This window comes from Lethenteron reissneri, chromosome 21 (assembly GCF_015708825.2).
Source record: "Lethenteron reissneri isolate LAM-NWPU_2019-01 chromosome 21, ASM1570882v1, whole genome shotgun sequence".
NCBI classification, from domain to species: Eukaryota; Metazoa; Chordata; class Hyperoartia; order Petromyzontiformes; family Petromyzontidae; genus Lethenteron; species Lethenteron reissneri.
In genome coordinates, this window is record NC_083799.1 from 22,145,248 (window position 1) to 22,164,361 (window position 19,114).

General features: G+C 40.9%; 1 protein-coding gene across 2 annotated transcripts; it reads right to left on the reverse strand.

Annotated features, from left to right (window-relative positions):
* Nucleotides 1-2,930: 2,930 nt before the first annotated feature.
* On the reverse strand, nucleotides 2,931-12,871 carry LOC133344992 (cholecystokinin-like). Of its 2 annotated transcripts, none has more exons than XM_061555327.1 (3): nucleotides 12,811-12,866; nucleotides 5,126-5,557; nucleotides 2,931-4,083 (listed from the first exon to the last, which is right to left on the reverse strand). In XM_061555327.1, exons 2-3 carry the CDS (start codon nucleotides 5,430-5,432, stop codon nucleotides 3,956-3,958), a joined length of 435 nt encoding a protein of 144 aa, XP_061411311.1. In that variant the 5' UTR covers nucleotides 5,433-5,557; nucleotides 12,811-12,866; the 3' UTR covers nucleotides 2,931-3,955. The 2 variants fall into 2 exon arrangements, with proteins under 2 accessions (XP_061411311.1, XP_061411310.1); XM_061555326.1 differs by having other exon boundaries at nucleotides 2,933-4,083; nucleotides 5,126-5,434; nucleotides 12,811-12,871.
* Between the last annotated feature and the right edge of the window lie 6,243 nt (nucleotides 12,872-19,114).

The following is a 19,114-nucleotide window of genomic DNA, read 5'->3' on the forward strand; positions in this document are numbered from 1 at the left end:
ACATGGGGATGAGCTGTCTGGGTGTGGTTGTGCATAAGGTTTGAGACGTGACAGGTGGATAAACCAGCGGTGACGCCCTGTCTGTATTTGTACACACTGCGGCTGTTTCAACTCTATGACCTCCACTGGACCTTGCCATCGGCGGTGCAACTTAGGGGACGTACCTGGCGGTACCTGTGGGCAATGTAACACCATTCCCTGTCCCCGACTGCCCATGCAAGCATGTGTTCCCGCCGCCTGGTGTTTTTTTCATTAGCGGCTTGCGCTCTGGTGGTGTTTTCCCTGGCTGCCTCCCGTGCCTCTGACACACGACTCAGCGTAACGTGCATTGGCCCGTAAATGGATGTTTTATTCTTCTTCCCTGAGCCTGTACTCAATTGAGTTGCTATGGTTGGTTAATTCTCCTGGCCATACATAAGAAAAAACGGGGAGAATCCTGTAGAGGCGTATGGGGCTATTCGATATGCTGCGAGAACTCCCGGAACATGCGAGTCCCAATCTGTTTGTGCCTTATTTACCACTTGGCAGAGCATAGATGTTAGAGTTCTGTGCAAGCATTCCACCATTCTAGATTTGAAGCTTTCGTGACTGCAAGGAATCATATTCTTAGGTTTTTTCGGTAAAGTCATGTAGGTAAAAATTAAAATTAATAAAAGTAAAATAAAATAAAAATAAAATAAAAATCGAGGATGGTATGGTGATGTTTTAATCTTTTTAGTGCCGAGTGCCTCACACACTTCGCGCAGCAGTTTGGATGAAAATTTTCGCCCCTGGTCAGTGAGAAGCTGGTCAGGGGCACCCTTGTCCAAAACGTAGCCATGGAGGAATGCCTCTGCGATGGATGCGGCTGTTTGGTCAGGCAGCGGCCAAGCCATAGGATAGCGGGTAAAATGTTCTAATCCAACCAATATAAGCTTGTTTCCCTTTTGTGTACACGGAAATTGTCCCGGGATGTCTAGTGCCACCATTTCATTGATTCGGGACACAGTGATGGATTGTAACGGGGGCTGAGATTTTTTCAATGGGGGCTTTCGGCGCGCACATTCCGTGCAACCCGCCACAATATGGTGGACATCATTTGACATCCCCGGCCAATGAAAGTCCTGTTGTAAGGTTAGGAGTGTTTTTCGGCCGAGGTGAAACAGCTTAATTTCGTGTACCACTCAAGTTAGTTTTTTTTTTCCCGCAGGGAAGTGGGGACCACTACGCACTGACGCTGTGAGACCTTGTCCCATCTCATCAACAACCCTTCTTAGGTGTGTGACGTCATTTATGGACGGCCCCTAAAGTACGTGGACAGGCGAAGATATAACTTTGGAAATCGCTCGTTTTTGTGCAACTAAGAAATAAAGAAACAGTTTGATTTAAGACACGTCAAACATGCATCAGACTTATTGCTCGCAAAGGTTAAGGCATAGCTTATTTTTTGGTACAAGAAAGCTGCGCCTACAGGCACCTGTGCCAATCTCATAACCACAATTTCGAGAAAACCTCCACCTAAGAGATGGCCTATCTCTCTTTACCTATCTCGCTCTCCTCCTCTGTGTGTACACTTTTCACTCACTGCCTTTGCTGTGGCTGTGAAACTCAAACTCAATCTCCACACTGTGGGAGATGGATGTCTCCTTTGATGCCCATAGTTGTCGGCACTGCTGATTCACTCCTCCCTCTTAAGTCCAGACCTGATACCTTGTCTTGTCTGCCATTGCCTAGGTAGATACTAATATCTCTATCGCCCCTTCAATCTCCATTAAAAGGGTCACCCCTCCCCGTCTTCCGCTAGTTGCATAAATTACAAATGTTGTGTCAATTACATATTACGGTACCATTCAACATCTGTATAGGGTTATGGTGGTTGACAGAAGCTGTGCACACTATGTCGCACCACTGCTCCGTCTGCCTCGTGCACTTGTTTTGATTGTATGATCTGTTTTACCTGAATTTTCTGGTTATACTTATGTTGCTTGTCCTGTACAGGGTTTGTAAGATGTTATATTTAGATACTATATTAATGCAAATGATTGTGGATGTGCATCACGCTACATAATCATAAAAGCTAAATTAGTCATCCTCAATATATATGGTAATACTAATATTTTAGTGAGTCTAAATCCCATTGTAATACCAAATTATCTTGTTTGTGTAATATGTATCTCATTAAACAAGAGCGTGTACTCTATACTATATTACATTGACTGAAGATATTCACATAAATTGGAGCCTAACTTTAAATCGTCCCTTTTTGATCAGATATAAGATGTGCACATTTAAACTAGTAGCTGTGAGCAAGCGATGGACATTCTACATTTTTATGGCGGAGGCTATGTCAATAGTACATTCATTATACTCACAAAGTTGAAGAGGTATGGTTAGTTAAACTTAGTTAAATACTTTGCACCAAGAGGCATATAAACACTTGCGAAACCAATGTGGCTTCATGCAGTGCTCTTAAAAATGATAAAATGTTGAAAGAGATCACTGTAAGGTCATGTTGCTATGTACGTGCATTTTACCGCATACAGAAATGTAAAACCTCAGTTCTAACCCACTTTCTTACCAATTAAACGTCAGTTATTTTGATCGTCACTGCTGAGGAAACGGACACTATAGGTTCAATAAAAAAAATCAAAGTTAACGACAGGCAATAGGTAAGTTGATGTTGAAGGCCCTGCCACGTGAATGTAGAATTTCCAAAGTTGACATTGGGCTACTAATGCAAAAGAGCACTACGCCACGTGTATTTTACCAGAAACAGATTGACTGGAAAGGGAGGCAGCACATGAAATAAACTCCGTACATTTTGTAAATTTAAAAAAAACAGCAAATCATTCGTTAAATGGTAGATCGTTTAATTAAGTTATAAGGACACTACCGACATTGATTTCAAATGATTGGATAACATTTAAAAATATAATTTAATCTGCAGCAAAACGTGTAATGCACCACTAACCAGTGCAAATTAAAAAAAGTTTAATTCATATGTAAATAAAAGGCGATATCAAAATAAAAATAATACGTAATTTAGTATGCGGGCTTGGTACATGATCTGTCTTAACGTATTCGCATTAATATACCTTTCATTCAACAGGTTTGTGTAATGATTAAACAATATTAAAAATATAAATTTTCAACAAAATTGCGACAGATTTTTTATTGTTGCATTAATGTCATGTATGTACATTTACGTCTTGCTAGTGAAATGTAGATGGTTTGCCATATTCAAAACGCCTTTGTACATTAACATAGGGAAACACATTTGCAATTGCAGCACGAGAAGAATATCGACATGATAATGGTACTTTTGAGCAATAAATAGCAAAAACACATGGACAAACATCAAGGGCTGTTGGAAAATCGTCACCAACTTAACAAACAGTACACACTGTATTTATCTATATATATCATTTGGATCACTGAAGCTCACTTATTGTACATCTATGTTAGTTGTTTTCCCTGCACCTCTAAAACATGGCCAGCAAAACGTTCAGATTTCCAAGACACCAACAGTCAAGTAAATATGGTGATGCGGGTCTATGCTCGCCTGTTCGCTGCTTGTTTATTAATGTGGGTATATTAATCATGCGAATACTTGTCGTCTGTTTCTAGTGGATGTTAAAAAAAATCCCCTGACGTAATTCAAAATGAGTAGGCCCTTTTGCGCTGGCGTCATGGTCCAAATTTGGTAAATTACCCACCAATTATTCAATTGCGATTACACATTGCAACATCGCCCCCTACTTGCAGACTACACCCATCCGTGAAATCTACTACCTTCGTGATGGACCACCTGTGCTCAGAACGGTGCAAATACCAAATGTTTTTAATTTATAATAATGATTACTAATAATGATTATTAGTTAGTATCATTATGTTTCATATATAATAGTTTGAATTACAGCCCTGGAATCTGTCCACGTATTTAATATAGGTTTTGAGCCATTTAGAGCTGCATATCTCAAGAGTAATATTCTTGATCCATAGCACTGCGCTTGCCAAAGTCCATCCAGCCGATGTAATCCCGGTCTGTGAGCCTGTGACCCACGTCGCGGGGAGGAACCCTCACTGGCACCAGCTGAGCCGCCCCTGTAAAGCAAAACACATGGCAAAAAAATAAGCTGGTTGGTGCGCGTGTACTTTCGGAGATAATTTAAACAATTGAAAAGTGCAACTCGTGTATTTGCGATATATTTCATGAGTGGGAATAAAAGCTCAGCATTATACTGGTAGGAACCACCTGGTTCCACCAGCCGACAGGGGATTATTGTGTCCGTCCGTCCGTCGTGCATCCAAAAATGGGAGGGGTGGGGCTGGGTGGAGAGGGGAGGGTGGGGAGGGGCTGGGTGGGGAGGGTGGGGCTGGTTGGGGGTGGGAAGGGTGGGGCTGGGTGGGAAGGGGCTGGTCACCCCGTGGTGCCCTTATAAAACTCAACGTTTAACCGACTCACGCCGGCTTGTGCCCGCCCTCACAGTCGGCCATATTTGCGGAATACACCACGCCGCCGTTGACCCTGGCCATTTACCGAGCAACCCAACGTTCCTACCAGCTCCCTCCGCAGGAATGTGTTATTTGGTTCCTTGTTGCTGCAGTAACCGAGATAAAGTATTAATTACGTGCATGTACTGTTTCGTGACACTGGATTCAATGTTCTCTTTGTTACATCACAGTGAACAAGTTAATTTCAATAATGACAAACATAATTACCCCGATACATAACATTTATGAGAATGATAACGCCACAATTTGATAAGGATTATGCTCACATCAGCATCCTTGCTGGAGGTAAATGATGTCTTGCTGCGGGTAGATAATGATGATGAAGCTAATAACCTTGTTACAAGTTGGTAATGATATTGATGACACCTTGCTGCAGGTATACACTACACTACTACACACTACACTACAATACATTATACACTACACCACTATACTAAATTTAAAACTAATGTCTTTAGAACTGTTTTTTTGTGTTTATTATATTCTTTGGTTCTTTCGGTAAAGTAACGTAGAAAAAAAAAGTGAATACAAAATGAAAATAAATGTGTTTATTATGTTGTCCTTCCCCTGCACCTCCCATTAGCACGGTACTATAGATGATGATGGTGGTGATGATGATGAGCAAGATCACCTTGCTGCAGGTAGGCACGCATGCGGTCACGCAGCAGACGGAACTGCGGGGAGTTGTCAGACTCCTGCAGAGGATCCTGGGCAGCCAGGCTCAGCGATCGTCGCAACGGCAGGAAGTGGCGCTCCCCAGTCTCCTCCGTCTCGTCCGCCAGGTGCCCGAGCGCACCGGGCACCTCGTCTCTCGCCAGCTCCGCGTGGAGCCTCTCGCGCTCCCTCGGAGCCCCCAAGCGGATCATGGGCAGCGCCAGGCAGCCAGAGATGCTCAGGGCAGCCAGCAGCAGCCAGCCCAGGTAGAGAGAGTTGCGCATGGCTGGGGATGGTGGTGGTGGTGGTCGAGTAGGTAGGTGTTAGTGATCGGTGATGGGGTGTGCCCCGTACGCAATTCTATACAGCACAGGCTGGTTCAGATTTCTTGTGACTCCAATTGAATTATCTGCAACGCAATATATTTATAAGGTTTATTTAAAACAGTAATGTATATGCAAAGAAATTTTTTTTGGGTCAATTAAGTAGGGTCACAAGATATCGAGACCACCCCGTACATCACATGGTTAGCACGTTTCGCTAACCGATTAGCATGGTTGGCTACGTACGGTGCGAAATCAGTTCAACATACATACATGATTGTGATAGATCAGGCAGGCTCATGATCATACTGTGAGTTTACATCCTGGGCACAGCTGACAGGGTGGTGCCACGTGCTTGTGGTCCAAAGACTTGGAGGTGGGTTTAAGAGATTTGCACCATAGCATGGGCCGGCAACCTGTGGCTCCGGAGCTGCGTTGTGGCTCTTTAAGGACTGCTCTGTGACGTTATACCTACTATAATCACCCAGGAATGTCTGTCCTTAATGCTTGTGGCGTCACTCCACATCGACAGCCCCCTCATTAATATTCATGAGCAGGTGACGTCACTCCCCATTGAACAGCCTCCCTCATTAATAATCATTATAAGATGACGTCCTCCAAATGGACACCCCCCACTCATTCATAATAATTAGCGGCTGACGTCACTCCACATGGGAGGTCGAGGCGCCTCCTCCCCCTCCTCTGCGTCAACTTAAAACCCTCACTACAAACGCAGAACTCTCACGTCACGCAATCTCCGTAACGCTATTGAGACATCAAAGTAAAAAGGACGTGATGATCAACAAGGGATTATAACCTTAAAATTAAATAAGTTTGTGTCACCAGCGCCCTTACAAATTGCACACGCATCTATGCAATGAATATCACGTCGCGGTCTGCTTTTCGCTTGAAAGTTTCAGATTTACTGCAATACACCCGTCCTTGGACGGACAAAAGGCTAGTGTAATAAGGACCACCATCTCGTATCCACATGCGTTGCGCATCTTGAAATAGTGAAGGTTTTTCTATTTTACCGAATTCGAAAAATGGCTCTTCTTGTTATTTTCGTTGCCGACCCCTGCACTATAGTGACCACAACATACAGTGACTCATGTATAATCTAATTGTTTTTCAAACATAAATTTATAAAATATTGCTGGCACATTGCATGGTCAGACAGCTTGTTCTTGTAAGAACGTTGAGTCCCCAAAGCAATCCATTCCTGGGTCGTGCGCACAATCACCGTTTCAATTAAAACATTTGAACTGTCCTACATTGCAGAGGCAGAGAAGTCTGATACGTATAATGGTGATGGGAAATAAAAGGGGACGACGACACATATGACGCTAAAATAAATAAGATGGCACGAAAAATGGATAAGGGTTGTCTAGCACTCAATAATAATGTTTGGAAAGGTCATTCTAAGTATTGTGGTCATTGTGACTCATAGTGAATACATTTTTTTATTGAAGGCCATTGCTAGATGTTTATTTTTTATATACGCTATTGAACGGATAATGATGGTGACATACAACCTTGAGTTTTTTTATTGGCGGCAAATAACAAGTTAATCGTTTTGTCCTAAGTAAAGCTAGCCAACAGATTCACCGACTTTTTTCATCTCAGGCACATCTATTGATTAGTTTATACCTACGTGACTTTACCGAAATAACCAAAGAGTAAAGAGGATAGGTTGATGAGATACCTTTATTGGCATATTGCTCTGGATTGTGAGCCTGCATGCGGCTCACAATCCAATGGTTGCGAGATCATATCATATTTCGGTCTCGATACAATCAGTACCACTCTGTGGGGAACTCGATAGTGGTTGTACTGTGGAAAGATTACTTTTACTGTTATTTTTATTTTTCCAGGTCCACTGAGGGATAAAGCTCTTTTTCAGAAGGCACCTGGCCACAAATGATAGCTCAACGAAGTTGTTTATCATCATGTGGACATTTATAGCAGTCAAATAATTTTAAACGCACGTTTCTAAATGTGGAGGGGAAAACCGGAGGACCCGGACAAAAAATCAAGCTCCAAATATACACGTGTCATGGTCAGGATCGAACCCACGACGTCCTTTATACCAGGCGAGGTAAACATCTCGCCACCGTGGTACCCAATTTGTGAATTTTCACCACTGGCTCAGCCCTTTAAATATGAGATGAGTGCTACCTCAATGCTCATTTGAACAATAAATCACTTTCAATATAGTATGGCTGCATGACTTGTTTGTTTTATTTGCTCAAATATTTTCCAATTGTGCTTTCAACATCAAGATATGAGGAAATTCCCATTTCAAAATTGTGTTGCGAGCAGTGGACCATGCCGTGTTAGAGAATTATCCCTGGGACATGATGTCACAGAACTACGTATGAAGGGTAACATTTTTTTAAAGCATTCAGCACCATTCATCTACAGCATGAAGTTAATCCATCCCTACTGCAAATGTCTAGGATTGCCAGTAAATACAATGCAGCTGCTGAGGCTGCAGACGAAATTAACGACTTGGAAATTACATTGGTAGTATTCACGGTGTCTGTATCAACATCGCATTGCTATGGAGCACTAATGGTATTGAGATACATGTTGTGTAATAACCAGACTGCAGGTTTAAATTAAGTCTATTAAACTAAAAATGTCATCAATACTAATATTGATTTTGTCCATCATTGAGAGGAAAGGAAGAATGTTTTTTGACTGATTGGTCTTCTTAAGTTTGGTAGACGAGCATTTAATAAAGTGTTCATTTTGATGAATTACTGTGTTGTATATGAAATACGTGTATTTAACATCAAGGTATGCACAGAAATGCACATTATATTTAAGGTGGCCAGGTATAGCTTATAGAAAAAAGTGCCAATCTGAAAGTCAAAAGTTGTTGCTTCAGTAAAGTAACATAATAAATACCACATTAATCTAAATACTGTAACAGTTTAGCTGATTTTCCTGCACAAGGCGCTTTAGCTTGATTCTCAATATTTTTTAGATACCGCTCACCACTGATGATAGCCGTGGCCAGGAATTGAAATCAGGTCACAAGGTTCATCTCGCAGTGTGATAATCACTGCGTCACCACTCCACCTCTATTTTGCGTAAATGTTAACCGTAATAATAATTACACTTATCCACGTTACATGAAAAAACTTGCTGCATCTCAAATTGTGTTAATCCAATGACAAACAATACAAGTGTAGTGACATAGCGCCGACTGCTGTCCGGCAGCGGCAACTGTGGTGGACAGTTAGCGCACACGCCGTCGAGCATATACACGGGTGTGTCGGCAGGGCGGAGGAACTGGGGCAAGGGTCACAGAAGACCTATTTGGGAAGCCCCTGGAACCCGCTAGCGGGTTCGAGAAGGGAGGCATGGCCAGGGCGGAGCCAGGCCGTGCCGAGCAGGATAAAAGCAGCGCAGAGCGAGAGCTCAGGGCTGCCGGTTCTGGGAGTGGACTCGTCTCGCCGTCGCTGTCGTCTACGCCGCCTTCGTCACTGCCGCATTCACTCGATAATTGCGTGGCCAAACAGTTGTTGGCTGTCTCGGTCGATGCCGTCGGTGTAACGCAGTTAGGGTTATGTCTTGGCTGGGCCATATGCCAACGCGAAGGAAGGAGGTGAGCCGGTGTGTGAACCTAAAGAGTGTTACAATAAAGAAGGTGCTTCCTGCAACTACCTCATCTCCGACTTGTACTACACTACACAAACACTGTGCAATACCTCTGCCAACGTCGATTTTATTTCACGTGTAAGCCTTGGTTGTTCATTGTGGCCATATTTGTGGACTGATGGGCTCAAGACTGAAGTTGTTGCGTCTCTCAATCAAATTATAAGCACCAATACAATTGTATTGGTGAAAATAGCAATGCAAACTGAAGCCGTGGTGAGTCTAGACCAGGGGTCAACAACCTGCGGCTCCAGAGCCACATGCGGCTATTTTCATGATGTTATTTATTAAGGACCACCACCTCGTATTCACCATGTACATTGCGGCTCTTTAAATATAGATTTTTTTTTTGGTGCCGAATTCGAACGAAAAATTGTTCTTCTTGTTATTTTGGCTATCGACCCCTGGTCAAGAGCAGAGTTTCTCAACCGTTGTTTTGGCCCCGGGACGCTGAGCCGATGCAACATTTCTGCGGACCACCCAGCTCCCCCACCGCCGCCCCCAACCCTGGTGAAAAAACGCATCCACTTCTATCTCTAGTTACCAGTTATACAAAAATATTAATATTACCGGAACGTAAAAAAAAATTACGCAGCTATAGTTTTTTTAGGGGTGGCATTTAGATCTGAGGGTTAGGGTAGTTTAATCATTGTATTTTGCCTAACTTTATTTTTTTTTTATTATCATGAGTAAAATATGAATTAATGTCCGAAACAGAAGGTTATTGTCATTATTTCCTGATCAACTTGCATTTGCATGAAAGCCCGCGGACCACCTGGAGGTCCATTGCGCACCACCGGTGGTCCAGGGCCCACACTTTCAGAACATCTCTGATAGACAGGCAACACAAGCACAAGTGCCCCCTTTCTGTGAGGCTCAACAACGGAAGCGGCGTTTAAGCAGCTTTGGTATACGTATTTCCCATTCTCTTTCATATTAAAAATAAATACGTTTCACCTGCAGTCTGACATACCTATGAAGTGAAATAAGCAGAATTCATAGGTAAAAACCGATATACACATAATTTATCCACATTAACCGTCCATAAATATATATTTGTTAAGTGTATTGTGAATAGTTTCATTACCTCTGCTTAGCGCGGTGTGAAAGACGTCTAACATACATACATTTGTGTACCGCATTGTTATAATGTTGTATTGCACTTGTGTTTCCTTTGTGCTGTATTTGTTTTAACCTACGGTCTCCCTTAAAAAGCAACTATTAGTCTGAGTAAGTGCTTACCTGGTTATAAATAAAGCTCGTTATCTTTAATATGTGAGAATAGGTTTTCCCCTTTTTCTGGCAACAAAGCAGGTGTTAAGATGTTAAAACGCAAAACTGAAACCTTTTACGAGGAATCATGTCTACATTAACCACAATACTTGTGGTCAGGATGCAAACAAAAAACATACTCTTACAATATATTCATTGTATTTTAAACTGATTGGTCCACACAAAAGGGGAAAACCTATTCTCATAATTTGGCATTGGTAAAGGAGGTCCCATGATATATTTAATATGTGTACACGTTTGCATGCGTGCATGCTGTAACTACAGGATGCAAAATATTCAAGACATCCTAAATTGGGCTAAACACAAATGCATCCATTATAGCTGAAATAGTGAGCTACCTAAAAAGGCTAAGTAGCTTGCATTAAAAACCGAGGAATAACCTCGAAAATGAAGATTACGATGGATAGGAATGACCAACAACATTATAAATGCACAATTTTAAGCTTAGCAGGGCCAAGCAATGCAAGCCTGAGAAGTTACCCTGACATGTAGCATTGCCATCCATGATTGAATCCGTTAAACAGCTCGAACCTCGCAGCACTTGTCTCAATTGTTTTCAGTAAATTGAGCCACTGCGTTGGTGGATATTGTTTTTGTAAGGCTGTAATCAGATAACCGGAAGAATGCAGGATCCGTAATGTTCAGGGTAAAGCGTTAACTACTTTCTGCCCAGATAAACTCGATAGTTAGGATCCGTCAAATATGGTCTTCCAGGGTTAGTTTTTAATTTGATATACTTTGGTTCAGGAGTAGAAATTATTTATTGTCTTAATATATACATATTTTATAATACCTCCAATAACTGTACATAGTGGATAAATTGTAAAAAACATAAAAGTTTGAGGACATGTTTTGTGTTCTGAGCGATATAGGTGTCAATGTGGTGTATTACAAATAAAGGTTCCTGACATTTTGATTTAAAGCACATGTACTCACATGGGACAGTATTTGACTTCTATACAGTCCATTGCATAAGCTACAAAGGTATCTCCATCTGAATGCTTACAGAATATAAATTGGATAATTACATTTAATTTTGACCACATTTAATTTTTAATCACAATATTTTAAAAAATATATCGTGTGTGGTGTTTGAATATTTTAGAGACCTTTAGTAATCTTTCTTATTCATAAATGAGAACGTGATTCTTTACACGAAGTAACAACTGCTGGAAGGAGGTGTGTTTGTTGCGATACCTGTCTTACCACAAATTGGTACATATTTTATTAACCCCAAATGGATGATGGTTCAGGTCAGTGCCTTTAATGTTTTTACTTTTTTGTGGAAATATATCCGTGAAATCCAAGACTAAAATAAAATTGTCTATTGGGAAATTTGATTTTGGATGCTCTCGCTTAAACAAAATAGGTAGTTTTAAATTGCTTTGCAGTCTCTAATTAAAATATAAATGCCCCACTATATATATCCATAATGCCAACATTGTTAACGTGCATATTGTGCAAAAAGTTAAATATTCCTATCTGCACAAGTGATATTCTATCATGAATGCTATAATGAAAGTGCTTGTGTACGGAGGGAAAACAGACTGTTTCACATCCTAGTGGCTAATTAATATGCATTAATCTTAAATAAACGAGTGGATATGCTGTTACCACGTCTTAACACAATACGCGTGAGCGGTGAACATCAAGGTTAAAATGTGTTCGACCTTTTAGAATAGGCATTCCGATGAATGTGCGTAAATGTAATCTACTTTTACATAATATTGTTGTATATTTATCCTGGCAAAATTACAGTATATATAATTGTAAATGTGTGTAAGTGGTTGTGCATCACAGATTATAATAATTTGTTCATTTGCAATTGACGTAACTGAAAAATGTGTCTGTGTGTGTGTGGTGTGAAGTCATACAATCTTTATACAAGATAAAAGGCATATCAAGGATATTTATATTCTGCGTGATTATATTCATAGCACAGCTTGGTTTAATGAAAAGTAAAAATGTCTGCATTTATTACAGAGATGGCTATCAAGGGCAGCACAGCGGTTAGCATCTCATATACACGCGACCCCAGTGCACACAGCGAAAGTAATGCAATCGGAATCTTACAGCGATGGAGGTTAAAAACTGAGCCCAAGTGGAAATATATATCTCGCTGCTCAAGTGAGCAATAGGGTAACCCACAATTGCTCGCTATTTAAACTAATATTATGTTATACGAAGAAATAACCAAGGTGTATCAAATGAAATAAAATACACTTTTCAAATGCAGGCTCTGTTCGAGTAGGGCAGCAAGAACTTTAGGATAAATATTTCAGTCCAATTTAAAAAAAATAGGAATTGCATTAAACTAACTCAGCAAGGCAAATTATGCGTACAGACATCAATGCATTTAGTAGCACCAGCGACGGCTTACCTCGTCTGGGGCTCACTCTTGCCAAGTCCTGGATTCAGACAGGTTTTTCGCTGTCAGCCACTCGCCTGCACTACTCCTGTGGCACAAGCGGTTTATATAGTCGATCATCATTGGGACGGGGTGGGTGGGTCGGTGGATGGGTGCGGTATCGCCAGATTGTCCCCTGCGTCTGCAAGTCAGTGTTGAGGATGCAAGGGGCAGGGTGTGAGGGGGTGGGGGTCACCTTTTTAGTGATTGTGTACGTGTCTGTGTACAGGATGTAGGCTAAGGCTGATGTGCGTGGGCATTGAGAGCTCCGATACGGGTGGGAGTTAAAAAAAATGGAAAACGTGTGTCATTGCTGATGAAGCCAGAATTCGGCTGAAATTCTGAGGCGCATACGGAGGAGGCAAAATACACACTTGTCAATGCTTTCAACTAACGGTGTAGATGTTTAGGTTCTTGATGCTGAGGAAAGCGACTGAGAGTTCGATATTTAGCTCTTTTTAACAAGCCCTGCAGCCTCAATCGCAACGTAAGACAGTTGGTTCAGCGTGGAGAGATACCCGAGTCAAACATTTTTTTATCACCAATTAGTTCCCATGAATGACTATTATGTTGTTGAATATGCTGCAATGTGTAATTACATATGTCTGTTTATAACGTGAGAGTAAAGTTTCGGTGTGGTAGTCATAGAAACGATATTTCGTATTTAAGATAACACACACGCATAATTAATTTGGTTCTACCGCTATCCATTCATGTCCATTCACTTTCCCCGGTCAGCACTCAGGCAGCAGCAGCAGCAACCTTTTGGCCAGTTGCCGCCTGACCCGCTCTAACTGGCTGGGCGAGGTACGGGATCATGGGGTCAAGTCTCGGGGCTATTGCACGAGATTCAATATGAGAGCGGTGGGGTCTGAAAGTCTTCCACAAAGGCAGAAGTGAAGTGATGGTTGGTGTGGTTGCCCTGCGAGCATTCACCGCTGAAATACAATTTGCAGGTTCCTACACTAATATAAGCGGTATCAATCACGCATTACTTGTAAAAGTGAAGACACATTTGGCAATGCTGCAGTAAGACAATAGTAATACTCGATTTAAAGCTTTCGTGACTGCAGGGATTCATCTTCTTGGTTCTTTCGGTAAAGTCACGTAGAAGGGAAATAATAAAATAATAAAAATAAAACATCATAAAATACAATTCTCACGACGTTTCAGCCACAACGCAAGCAGCCGTCCTCATTCAGACGCTGTCTTTCTGACAGACCCGTTCTTCACCTGAGGACGGCTGCTTGCGTTGTGGCCGAAACGTCGTGAGAATTGTATTTTATTATGGTTTTTTTTATTTCCCTTCTACGTAACTTTACCGAAAGAACCAAGAAGAATAGTAATACTCATATATTAATAAATACCGCATATATTTATGAAATAATTTATTCATAACCATCTGAGAGGCCACTGAGACTAAAGTTACGTTTCGAGGGAGACCTCAGCAAATAAGAACGACCAATAATACATTTCTAAATTACTAAAAGGACGATTGCTTGTGTAACAATAAAGGGTATAAGATCCAAGCTTCACATCAAAACAGAACAGATTATTAAAATAAATAGATGTATAAGTAAATAATTAAACTGAAAGTACAAGTCAGGTATAAACAACAGAGGCCAAAATTAAGAAAAGATTACAACAATTGTATGTATGGTATAGTAAAAATAAGGCAGTAATGTGCATGGAAGGTTAATACCCAGGTGCAAACATTTGACGTGCAATTTAAAAGCAACTGTGTACATTCATAATACCATACTCGTGACAATACAGTATATGACAATAGGTTTTCCCCTTTTTTTCTGGAAACAAAACAGGTGTTAGGATGTTTAAACACCAAACTGAAACCTTTTACAAGGAATCATGTCTGCATTAACCACTATACTTGTGGTCAGAATGCAAACAAAAAACAGACTCTGATAATATATGCGTTATCTTTTAAACTGATTGGTCCACACCAGAGACAGCTTTCTTTTGAGCCTAGTCTCAAAACGGTGTTAGACCAGAGGACGCCAAAAGGTGTACAGCACAAAGACAAGCAATGCAGTATATGTAAATTAGATGTCATAACATTGCACCAAAATTAATCAACACGCCCCTGGCTAAATTGCTAGAATACACTACGATCTCGTCAAATCTCAGAAGCTCGGCGGCTTTGAGCCTGGAGAGGCAAGTCAGCTGATTGGAGGCTGCTGCAGTAGACAGCAGAGGGTGGTGCATCGAAATCCCTCGTTGCACCATGTAGTATATTATATGCTCCCACAAAATGTTATTCTTGCCTTCACTAAACCACCCTGACCAGCGTGGTGAAGCATGATCAAAATAATCCCACGACCCCTACGTCATGGGGAATTTCTCATCGAGCAGTTGGCTTGACAAAAGTGATGTTCAAAAAAGAATGCACGCATAACGGTGGTGCGATTGCGAATTAAATTCACCAAAAACCATGCGCAAGCAGTACCACTGACAGCGGTTAGCTCTGGAGCGTGCACAGCGCAGGAGTGCCTGCTGTGTCGGCACATTCGACAGCATGGATGTCTTCTCGCACAATAGTTTTATTATTATTACACGCTTTCATTTAACTCACTCTGTTGTTGTCGTTGTCCTATCCTCAAATCTTGTAACTAAATTTTAACCCACTTCCCAATGTGGTATCGACTGCAAACTTGGTATACTTATGTCATACTGATGACAATACAATATTCTATCATAAAAAAATAAACAAAACATTTTAAACTATCTTTTTTTTACACGCTTTCTATGAACTCACTGTCTGTTGTTGTCGTATCCTCAAATCTTGTAACTCAATTTGAACCCACTTCCCAATGTCGTATCGACTGCAAAATTGGTATACTTATGTCATACCGATGACAATACTATATTATATCAAAATAATAAAATATAAAGTATTTTTAAACATTAATTTTTATATGTTATGTTTCGGCTTGGGTCTTATTGTCCACGCTCAACTGACGTTGGCTGTAAATCACCACAGTCCCTTACGCTATGGCAAGCTTTGCGGCCACTTCCTGGAGTCGTGGAGTTCTACCATTATGAGTAGGGTACATTTCATTAAAGCGTGTTTTTAAAAAAGTATTTTTAAATATTGACTTATTTTCCAGCGCGGTAACAAAGCTGTCGGTCGGTGGGAGATTTAAAATGTATATCACTCCGGCTGAGCGAGTTTACAGAGCGAACACCTTAACGTGAAAACCAGTTTTTTTCGAGTAGGTATTGAAGCACAACAGCATGTATTGGCTTTAGTTTACCATGCCTAGATTCCAACATCTGAATGTGGTTTGTTCCATTCGTGCGAGATATACCTTCGTGCAGCTTATGGACCGCATAACTGACGAAATGTAATGGGTTGTGGTTGCTCCCAGTCTGCTATTTCCTGATAATTACCATGCCCACAATTGCACGATGCCGTCACTTGGCAAAGTTGATATATGCAGTGCCCACTTCAACTTTGGTGAATGTTTTTCTTTCAACGTCAAGTGCTATCAATACTTAATATAGAAATGGCATGAACACACATCGCTAACATTTTCCATCAAAAGGGCAAGCTTTTGTTTGTAAAGTCACGTAGAAAGACAGCGTCCGAATTCGGACGCTGTCTTTCCGACAGCCCTTCACTTGAGGACGGCTGCTTGCGTTGTGGCCGAAACGTCGTGAGAATTGTATTTTATTATGTTTTATTTTTTATTATTTCCCTTCTACGTGACTTTACCGAAAGAACCAATAAGATGAATCCCTGCAGTCACGAAAGCTTTAAATCGAAACTTTTGTATGTCATTTTTCGCAAATGACCATAAAAATTTGCAAAGCATAATTGAAAACAGATTTTTGCAATTGTGTTTGCAAATAGTTTGAGGTTCGTGGCTTTTTAAAATAATTACATTCATCTTATTACATACATTGTTTGATTTACCGGTGCATGGAAATGGCACACATTCCAATATTTTGTTTACATTTATTTAAAAAAAAAACAATATAGGCACACATTATTTAAGTTGCAAACAGTAACCTGGGTCATGACAAAATCAATAACGTAAGGAAGACGCAACACAAGCAAATTAAGAGCTCCATTATTGAAGATCAATACCTTGACTGTGCATCCCACGTTATCCAACCACAAGTTGAAAACTTATTTGGTCAGGAAAAGAAACACTCAAATGTATGTATACAATGTTTATTTACAGAATGTCTGTATATACCTCCATCTGAAGATACCGTACAAAACAGGGAGAAATGGGCATCACGGGGGAAATGTCGAATGATTTATTTTATAAAAGATAAAGAGCCGAAGATGTTGAGCCTGCCCTTGAACAGGGGTAAGGGAGTCTACAGCAGAGAGGGTGGGTGGAAGGGAGTTCCAGGCCCAGGGGGGCAGCAGATGAAAACGAGTGACCTTCCACTAAGTGAACGTTTCAAGGGATATTCAACAGAGCAGAGGGTGCACATGGAGTTGTTGTGCATGATACAACAGGGAGTATGTAGATTACAGTGAGTTAATATAGGATCTGCAAACAGTATGACCTTGAAGTTGATCTGGGATTGGATTGGGAGCTAGTGGAGAGAGGAGTAGTCTGTTGCAGGCCTTTATTATTGGAGAGTAAAAATACATAGACGTTAGTGGTTGGTGATTTGTCATGGTATGTAAACAGACTGTTTCCTTGACGCGTTATATATGCACCCTCTTCTTATATCTGTATCGATCCTCAGAAATAGACGATATTGCCGCTTCAGTCTGGGTTGCCTAGTTTCTGCTTCCTGATTCCGAATTCAGCCCTACGTTCTGAAAGACAATTAGTTTGCTACTCGTTTAAATATCAATACTCGTCAAAATGTAGAATAAGTCTGCCTCATATTTGGATCGTGGTGAGTAGGGGTTTTGTAACACTGACCGCGCCTCTAAATCACTTAAGAAAAGCAACTTGTACTTATTGATCCACAACCAATCTCATCCATCACATGCAGTAATAATGACCTGTGCCATCACATGCAGCAATATTGTTATATCTACACGTAATTCTATAGTTAACCTGCAATCAAGGATCCATGTGAACAGTTTGATCTAACCACTAAGATTTCTAACCATTAACATTCTGAATAATAACAAAATAAACAATTGTCACAATGTATTTGTGGTTTTACTGTACATTTAATTTTTTGTTCGTGATTTTAATTACGTTTAGAAACACAGATGGTTAATTTACTTTCACGATTTTCATCTTCTGATAGGTCACTGCCATCTAGTGGACAAATGTAATCACACTGAAAATAATCATTTGAAGGAGAATAGTTCCAATAAAGTGGCATAACAAGCCAAAAAGCCTAGAAGATATTATTTCAGATTAGACAGCTATAAATATGGTTTAACTACTGGTCGCGAAGAAGTCGTTGTGATGGCATTTTCTGAGGAAGTTCCCTGACACAAGGTGATGCAACTCTTGTCCCCTTTCTAATGTAAATTTCATTTTATCGTGCCATAATGCTGATACTTCGCTTGGGAGAAAAATTAAATGTAAATAATGTAAATGTCCCAAATGTTTCATGAGTGCATTTCACTGTCACACGACTTCAAACCAGCACATAACAGAGTGCATGTTTGCATTGCTTGGGAGAGCAGTAATATAGGCCAATGTAAATAAAAGGTGCACTCCATGCAGCTCCGAGTATATTACAACAGTTCCTCCAGCATCTGTCACCAGATTGTGTGTGAACTGCATATTGACGAGCATGAAGGTCCGAGCTGCCACAAAGTGACGCATTTGGCTGTCTACGCATATTGTATCTGCTACGATGTATGAGCATACATGTCAGCATTCAAGTGTGCATGTTTGCAGAGCAAGGTTACATTCTTGAGATGTGAAGTCTTATCCCCTGGAAACAAAGGCAGCTGCCCGTGTTCGTGGTGCAATCAGCGGTGTCCTCAATAGTAGTGGCATCAGTTCGACGTAAATAAACGTGGACACGTTATCAAAGTAGTCGATAAGCACCGCCGACAGAGTAAGTAAAATGTGAACTGCAGCGGAAAGGAGGAAACAAACCATGCGACAGCAGAAACACAGATGTCTAGTGGTATAGAATCATGAGTCCTGGTATAACATTAATATTAATGCCTGGTGGTCCGAGGCTATCTGATACACTTGTCGATCAATGTTGGTGCAGTGTATGTATCAGTCTTACTGCATATCAAATGATTGTGGGGGTAGACAATCTCAGTGAACCTGACATGCTCACAACTTCTTTTAAAATCACCTGGTGTAGT

What these genes read in the sequence shown, in the direction of transcription:
- LOC133344992 (XM_061555327.1), bottom strand. Translation starts at nt 5,432, where the DNA reads ATGCGCAACTCTCTCTACCTGGGCTGGCTGCTGCTGGCTGCCCTGAGC. An exon ending in GCGTGCCTACCTGCAGCAAG is followed by an intron (nt 4,084 to 5,125) that starts GTGATCTTGCTC and finishes TTTGCTTTACAG; the next exon opens with GGGCGGCTCAGCTGGTGCCA.